The following is an 8,478-nucleotide window of genomic DNA, read 5'->3' as shown; positions in this document are numbered from 1 at the left end:
ATATTCTGTTACAGCAGTACGAAATGAACGAAGTCATGAAACCTAAAGATTTACATGGTTTACAGCAGTGGTCCCCAACCTTTTTGGCAGGAGTGGCTGGTTTTGTGGAAGACAGTTTTTCCACAGACCTGGGGGGCAGGGGGCAAAGATAGTTTCGGGATGAAAGTGTTCCACCTCGCATTATCAGGCATTACTTAGATTCTTAAAAGGAGCATGCAGCCTAGATCACTTGCATGTGTAGTTCACAATAGGGTTCACACTCCTATGAGAATCTAATGCTGCCACTGATCTACAGGAGGTGGAGCTCAGGTGGTAATGCTTGCTCACCTGCCACTCACCTACTGCTGTGGGGCCCACTGCCCAACAGGCCACGGACCAGTACCAGTCCATGGCCTGGGGATCGGGGACCCCTGGTTTAGAGAATTAAAAAGATGGAATTTAACATGTAGCTCATTAAGAGCACATCTCTTAAGGCAAAGTAAGGCAATTATCCATGTGGTTCAGGCAAAAGTTCTATACGATTTTAGACAAATGGAGAGATTTGCTGATTGTAAATTAGAGACAACTTTTCTCTCAGAGCCCAAAGGGTCACAAAAATTAGAATAATTAGGCTAGAAGGCCTCTTAGTGACATTTTTTTTTTCTGGTTGAAGAATACTATGATGTATTTTTCTAATGCACAGCATACTTTTAGACTCATGTTGAACAAAAATAATAAACCCTCAAAAACCATGACTCACTTGGCTGCCTTAGTAGTAAAGCATATCTTGTCTTACTAGGGTCCCTTTAAAATGAGATGAAGGGAACTAGGGAAGGAATAAGAATATTGTGGCATTCTTTCCAGAGTGATTTTGTTGAAGTCTCATCAGAGTTTTCAATTTTCCCGCAATGTGTATTTTAACACTTAAAAGTACATTAGAAAAATAGGAGAATCACTTTAGTTCAATAATTTTATTTTTATAACACTTAAAAAATATTTTTCAAATCCACTTGATAAATAATTTAATAAATATAACATAAATAAATATGTTAGTTCAGATGCTTTCATGAGCACAAAGTTATATAAATAAATATTTTAAAATAAATTATGCTTACATGTTTGCTTCTACAAACACTTGGGCACAGAAATAGCTTATAAATTCTTGCCCTTCTGTTAAAGTGGATGAGAAACACCTTCAGGATGGCCATTTTCCCTTCTTAGCAATTCATTCATGAAAACTTAAAAACAATTTATCCACAGTAAATGTCAAAAATACTTGATCAGAGGTATCATGTGGATGTAATAGTCCCATCCTTCTTTCCCCCTCCCTAGTTCTTAATCCACATCCTATCAAAATTTCTTCATTTCAAATTTTTATAAAAATGACAGCGGTTTGGAGGGACCTCACTTTTTAGGAAGCATTCAGATAGCTCATCACTCTATCAATAGTCACTGCCCGAATTCTGAAAGCATGAAGAAGTATGCAGAGCTTGATTTTAGTTTTATAAAAATCTGGTTCTTCAAGGGAGGATTTTTGTGGCACAGTCTCACTGTTGAAATTCAGGGCCTAGGAGAATGAACAGTAAGCATGACTTATATGGTATTCCAAAATTCAAATATTCATTTGTAAAAATTAGTGAAGCCAGTACATGTCTCAGAGCCTGCAACTCAGTGCCTTATGCCACTCCTAAACCCAACCCAAATCTACTCTCAGCCAGATCACCACGCAGAACCTGAGAAAAGAAATACTCATTTTCCAAGCACATGCGTCTTCGATGAGCTCTGAAAAGACCCTTAAAACTATTTAGAAAAAATAATCAGTGGGAGTTGTGTTTTAGAAAGAAACAGTTCCTTTAAAATGACATCTGCTGCAATATCTAATTAATTTTATATATGTTACATTAAAAAGCCCACTTCTGTTTAGCACAGGGAGGTGATGGATTGCTATTGATTCGAACTCGCTATCAGTAACAGGCCTGTTTACTGAAGACATGCCATTTGTGTCAGATAAACCTGGCAATGAATTTCCCAAGTTTAGCACTTTGATTTGATAACACAATATAAAACCTTACATTTGCACCCTTGTTGAATAAATACTTTCATATCTTCCTCACAAAAAGTCTAAAAGAAAGCTAGAATAAAGTCATCCCATTTTATACTGGAGGAAACTGAGGCACAGAGGGGTTAAGTGACTTGGGAATAGTTGTCTGGTTACCGGTAGAATTGATTCTAGCACCCACATCACCCAACTCTTGGTCCTAAAAATGAAATAGCAACTACAGCTGCCTAGATGGTAACATTCTTTGACACTTGGATGAAGCTCATTGCCTTTCAAACAAGTAATCTGGCACATGCACACACACACACACACACACACACGAAAAGAATAAAAGTAAAACAATTACTTTTCAGACAATGATTTCTGCCACCATATTTTTATCCCATGTCCTAGTCACCAAAGCAGTCACCCTCGCTTATATAAATATTTGTTTTATATTAGCACCTGTGTTATGGTGATTCAGAACATAACAAAGCAAGTTCTTGCCTATGAATAACATTATAGATGCCCCAGATGATAGGTCATTCTTTTATTCGGTTCACATTTTGGTTCACAATGGGTCATAATCAGGCACCAATCCTGCTTGTTTCCCAGCAACATTTGCAGATATGCAAGCTGGCCCCTTGCATGCACATCCTGGAGCACGTACGTCCTGGAGCTTTTAGAGGTGAGGGAGAAGGTAAGTGTAGTGAAATCCTCTTGAAGGATTTTAAGAGGCAGAGCCTCAGACAAGTGGTTTAACTCTCCTAAGGTTTGGTTCCCTCCTTTGTGCAGATCCCATATGGTTGTTTTGAGGCTGACATAAGAAAATGCACAAAAACATTTGCCGAGTGTGGGGGATACCACAGAGTGAATACTTTGGAGTCTGGTTTTCACAATGTGATCTGCTCACATTTGTGCTCCCTATAGAAGGCACCCTCAAGGCTGTCTCCTTGAAAATGTAGGTCTGTCAGGCCTTTAAAAGGCCTCCACCAATCCAGGAAAAGCTGATTTTATACCTCTTTATCGAAGACTCTGGCTGCGTATCTTTAGCATGAAAAAGGTGCTCTCACTGATAGAATGAAGTCTTACCTGCATCAGCTCGTCAATAACTGCCAGCATGTTTTGATCTAGAAAGATCTGCCTCTTAGGATCCATCAGAAGCTTTGCATTCATGGTCTTGAACTCCACCTGGTACATCTTCAAGTCTTCATAAATACTACTAAGGCACAGGGCCTGGGTGACATGACAAGATGGGGAAGTATCCATTGAGATGGGCTAAAAACATTTCCTCCATTGCATTTGAGGGAAGAGCTATGTGTCTTACCATCATAAAAGAGGTCTTTCTGGAGGCCAGGCAACTCCCATTCTAGAAGAAAAAATAATCAGACATCAGTGATATGAATTCATCATACAGGCTGAAACTTTTCATTTTTTGACTTACAGTTATGAAAGAAGTCTCTCTGGAATTTAGGCAACTCTCATTCTAGAGGGGAAAAATCATATATCAAAGTATTAATTCTTAGTATAAAATTTTCTGACTTTTCAGGTCAAATTTTTTTATTATGGTAAAAACACATATCATAATATGTAGCATCTTAACTATTTTTAAGTGTTAAGTATAGTCATATTGTTGCAAAAAAACACAATTTTTTAAAAATAATTTTTCTCCCAAATCTAACTTCTGAAGTAGGACCAGTTAAAGTCCCATAATGATGGATACCAGAAACGTGAATTTTTAGAAGCAGGTGAGATTTGATGCACAGTTTTTAACCACACTGCATGATCTGGGAGGAAAATCCTTTATACCTTGGTTAATTCCAATGGTAAACAGGCCTCCACTGTGCTGGTTTTATCTTTTGTGATATCTTCATGATCAATCTCTTCAGAAGTGCAAGGGTAAAATTCTAGAGTTTGTCTGGCCTATAAAAAATGAAGGAGAAACTCAGTTTATAACATTGATAATGCACCTGGCACCCCACAAGGCTGGTAAGCCAGGGTGCCAGGCAGGCTCCAGCTGGCTGCCCTTGACCTCTGTCACTTTGACTTGCAGGAAATTCTGGTTCTTCATAACACAAAAGGAAATAGATTCCTTACATTCTGTCTCTCACCCTCCTCTCCCTATGCTTGGGGCATGTTTCTCTGGATGACGTATTTTTTCCTTATGTAAACACAATAAATCATGTCAACAGCCTGTGCTAACCAGCCTCCACACCTCACTGTGACACTTGCTTCTGGTGAAAATTGTTTCTTCTTTTGCTAAAGTGACTGTATTCTATGAATACCTATTTCAAGTATAACTTCTAAAGGGGGAACTGTTAAGGTCACAGCTTGATGGATATAACAAACATGCAAACCCTTAAGACAAGCTGAGATTTAATCTGCAGTGCACACACGCACACACATACACAGAGATGTCGTCTTAGTGTGTTCGAAAGCACCGTTGGGTAAAATTATGAAATGTATCTTAGGAAGTAAAGAACTGTATGATTGAAGATTATGATCATTTTTCCATTCAACAGCCTGATGGGTGGCAGGCACTCCATTAGGTACTAAGAACATGACAGAGAAGAGGACCATGTATACCCTCCTGGATTGCAAGTTTAGCTGCTGAGACAGACAAGTGCCCAAATGACCAGGAGGCATCAGTAGGTGAGACATGGTGAGAAGGGCATGAAGCTTCTGAGGAGGGGCAGGAAGGGAAGCAAAGCTTCCTAGAGATGGGACACCTGCATTAAGAGGAGTAAAATGTCGACAATGGAGGAGGGAAATTTCAGACAGAGGTAATAGCATGAGCCAAGAAGCAAGGCCTGAAAATTCAGAATATGTTTGGGCACAAGCAGTAAAATCCCTTTCTGTGGTAGCTACATCAATTCTCCACCTCCAAAGACATCCACCTCCCAATCCCTCGAACCTCGTAATGTGCTATGTGACCTGCCAAAGAGGAATGAAGGTGCAGATGACATTCAATTTGCTAATCAGCTGATCTAAGAGTAGACAGATGATCCTGGATTATCTGTGTGAATCCAGTGTAAGCAGTGTCCTCAAAAGTAGAAGTGGGTAGAAGGTCAGTCCAGAGGGAGCAGCATGAGAAAGACTCAACCAGACATTGCTGGTATGGACAATGGCAGGGGCCACAAGTCAAGGAATGTGGGCAGCCTCTAGACCTGACAAAGCAGGGCAACAGATTCTCCCCAAGAGCCTCCAGAAAGGGCTACAGCTCTGCTGACACATTGATTTTAGCCCAGTAGGACCCATTTTGGACTTCTAATGCCCAGAGCTGTAAGATAATAAATTTGTGTCATTTAAACCCACTACATTTGTGACAGCAACAGTAGGAAATGAGTACACTATTCCTGGAGGTGTTTAAACAGACCTGGGCAACCTCTCTATTCTGAGCAGGTTATAAAGAGTTAGATTGGGAGGTGTGAGTCCAGTGTTGTTCTTCAGATCTTTTCAAGAGAAGCTAGAATTTTGAAATCTTAATTGAAATGTTCGGTTTTTGAATAGCATCAAACTAAAAAATAAACATATAGCCCAAATTCTACAAACCTGTGGGCTGGATATGGCCGGTGAATCACTTGCATCTACCTCCTTTGTTTTCTACTGCAGCAAATTTGACAAATGATGTACAAAACATTAAATTGATTTCTATAATCTTTTGACCCTTAGGACTGTATCTGAGAGTAGGGTCGTCAACTTTTGCACGAAAAACATCTGTATGAATTGGAGCACCTAAAAGTTACCCATTTTGAACCTTTCTTCAGGAAACAAAGCAGTTTTCACTTGAACCCCCTGTCCAATTAAGATTAATTGAACTGTGAGGAGCAATGCACAGCACATTATGAAAGATTGAAAGGGGAAAGGAGCCCTTTAAGAAGGCTTGGTGGCATTGAGCTTATTTTAAGATATTCCTAAGGCAACAAGCTAGAAAATAAGAAAAAATTCCTAGAGAGCAGAAAGTCAGAGGACATCTTTTAAAACACTAGCCTTTAGCCTTTGCAGCAGTAGCTACTGGAGCTGTTTTTAACAGCAATGTTTTTTACATTAAAATATGAAACCTAAAAGAACGAAGCTGTAAATAAAATTAGGTAACTCTTCTCTAGGAAATGAAGGCTGCATGTGAACTGTCATAGTCCTTCCTGAGATGTGTTGCTCCAAGAAGGAACTGTGTCACCAAGTAGAAGTTGGTGGGCAGCAGGAGGGACAAGGGTATTTCATCTTTGTACCCCTGCCCCTCAACACAGAGTATGCACCCAAGTAACTATTTCCAGGATTGATCAGTGGTGTGGTGCCAGAGAAACCATGTGGACCTGACACAATTCTATCTCTGTTGGCAGGCTACAGGAACACTGCAAATATCCACTTTACGCTGTGTAGACATAGCCAAAACCAACATCATTATAATTTATTACTACTCTTGCTTTCTCTGGAGACACAATTTCACTAGGACTCTTTAACACTTGGGCCGTTTGTAAAGTTCCCTCCCCTGCTGTTGACAGCTACTAATGAACTTCCACAATTTCTCTGCAGTTCCATCAGGTACCAGAGGGGAGGATCAGAGGCCCCTTCCTCAGAGAGGGTGCAGGTGCACAGTGGAGAGGACAGGAAAGGCTCACCTTCTGGAGCATGTTGCTGACGGCCCTCAGCAGGTTTTGGGAGTGGTGAAGGCATGGGAACATTCCTGGGCTTGGGGTGGCCACGGGGAGGTTTCTGGCCAAACTGAGGTGGTCCAGGAGGACCAGGGTGGCCACAAGGAGGAGGCCTGGAAGGAAGAGGAGCAGGTGGAGGAGCTTCAGCCTGGATGGCCTGCCTGCACCACCTTCCGTCCATTCTGGCCACCTTCACCCATCCATTTCTGTTTGGCATTCACCTCCCTCCACCTGTTTCCAACACTTCCTTCAACACCTGAGAGATGACTCGAGTTATTACAAAGCGCCACTCTATTCTAGGGCTAGAAGCCAGCTCCCTGTGAGGGTCTAGGGATGAGCTTGGACAAGGGTGTTGAACCCAACACTCATCCAGAGAAAGCCTACATGTTTTTGATCAGGGAAACCCAGACCAGGTGGTGAAGTGGCTGAGTCAGACTCGGGACCCAGTGTTTTAAAAACAATGAAGTGAGAAAGCCTGACTTTTTTTTTTTTTTTTTTTTTTTTAAGAGGGAGTCTCACCCTGTGGCCCAGGCTGGAGTGCAGTGGCACCATCTCGGCTCACTGCAACCTCCACTTCCGGGTTCAAGCAATTTTCCCTGCCTTAGACTCCCGAGTAGATGGGATTACAGGCACCCACCACCACACTCGGCTAATTTGTGTATTTTTTAGTGGAGACAGGGTTTCACCATGTTGGTCAGGCTGGTCTTGAACTCCTGACCTCAGGAGATCTGTCCGCCTTGGCCTCCCAAAGTGCTGGGATTACAGGCGTGAGCCATTGCACCCGGCCAAGCCTGACCTTAGAACTGGCTAGGATCTGCTTCTGTTTGTAGCTGAGGGACCCTAGGCAGGAAGGCAGGAAGTCTTCCACGCTGGGCCTCAGTTTCTCCTCTATGAAGTGGGCATAATGATAGCTCATCAGGCTGTTTCGAGATGAAAAGAGACATGCCCTATTTAGCACATGGTGAGACCCCTATTCTTATTCCTCTTTGCAGGAGACGGCTGCTGCTGTTCCAGTCTCTCCTTAGGCAGACTTGAGTTTCTACCCCCTCTTCCCAAGCAGCCGCCCCTCCGCACCCGAGCGAGCCAGAGCCCTGGCGGGCTGAGTACTCACTGCGCGCTGGACACATGCTGAGCCGGCACTGCAGGGACACTGGGCGAGCCGCTGGATGCAGACCTGTGGCCGCGGCAGGTGAGGGCGGTGGCTGGGAGGCTGACCCAGGGGGCCACATTTTTATAATTGTCCCAAGGCGCGGCAGGACTTTCCCGGGACTCTGGTCTCTTGCTTTCTGTCTCTTTCTCTGTCTCTCTCTACATCAGCTTCTCGGTGACACGTGCGGTGCGGCCGGCCCGCGGGGCTTGCGGCGCTTTCGGATTAACTCCCGGGGTGCCCGGCCGCAGCCGTTCCGGGACGGCCCCGCCGCCTCCAGCTTGGCCCAAACTGAAAGCGAAATGTTCGCAGTTACTGCGCGGGGTCTACAGGCGGGCGGGACACCCCGCCCACCACCCTGGGTCCCCGGCCTTAGCCGGACGCCCCTTGTCTAAGCCACCCCGCCCCGCGGCTGTGCAGCGCCCCCTGCCGACGTAGAGAGAGGAGTGCCTCCCACTTTCCATGTCCTACGTAGGGGTGGGCCCTAACCACGACCTCCAGCCTAGTACTGGAAGGGGTAGGCAAATCATTCACTCATCATCGTTCCTTTAGATGGCTCACTAGATGCCAGGCCGACGTTGCACCAGGTGCAGGACACCCAGGGAGACCAGGACCCTTGGGGCATTGCCACACTAAATCAGACTCAAGGCGTTTTGTTCACA

General features: G+C 43.7%; 1 protein-coding gene across 5 annotated transcripts; it reads right to left on the bottom strand.

Annotated features, from left to right (window-relative positions):
• Positions 1-935: 935 nt before the first annotated feature.
• Positions 936-8,241, bottom strand: IL12A (interleukin 12A). Of its 5 annotated transcripts, none has more exons than XM_063620347.1 (7): positions 7,781-8,241; positions 6,637-6,782; positions 3,827-3,940; positions 3,462-3,503; positions 3,345-3,386; positions 3,110-3,253; positions 936-1,546 (listed from the first exon to the last, which is right to left on the bottom strand). In XM_063620347.1, the coding sequence occupies exons 1-7, from the start codon at positions 7,896-7,898 to the stop codon at positions 1,391-1,393; spliced, it is 762 nt and encodes a 253-aa protein (XP_063476417.1). In that variant the 5' UTR covers positions 7,899-8,241; the 3' UTR covers positions 936-1,390. The 5 variants fall into 5 exon arrangements, with proteins under 5 accessions (XP_063476417.1, XP_063476418.1, XP_063476421.1 ...); XM_063620350.1 differs by lacking the exon at positions 936-1,546 and adding an exon at positions 1,560-2,834 and having other exon boundaries at positions 7,781-8,232; XM_063620349.1 differs by lacking the exon at positions 936-1,546 and adding an exon at positions 1,561-2,696 and having other exon boundaries at positions 7,781-8,234.
• Between the last annotated feature and the right edge of the window lie 237 nt (positions 8,242-8,478).

This window comes from Symphalangus syndactylus, chromosome 17 (assembly GCF_028878055.3).
Source record: "Symphalangus syndactylus isolate Jambi chromosome 17, NHGRI_mSymSyn1-v2.1_pri, whole genome shotgun sequence".
Taxonomy (NCBI): Eukaryota; Metazoa; Chordata; class Mammalia; order Primates; family Hylobatidae; genus Symphalangus; species Symphalangus syndactylus.
Note: the sequence above shows the minus strand (reverse complement) of the source record. Positions and strands in the feature narration are given on the sequence as shown.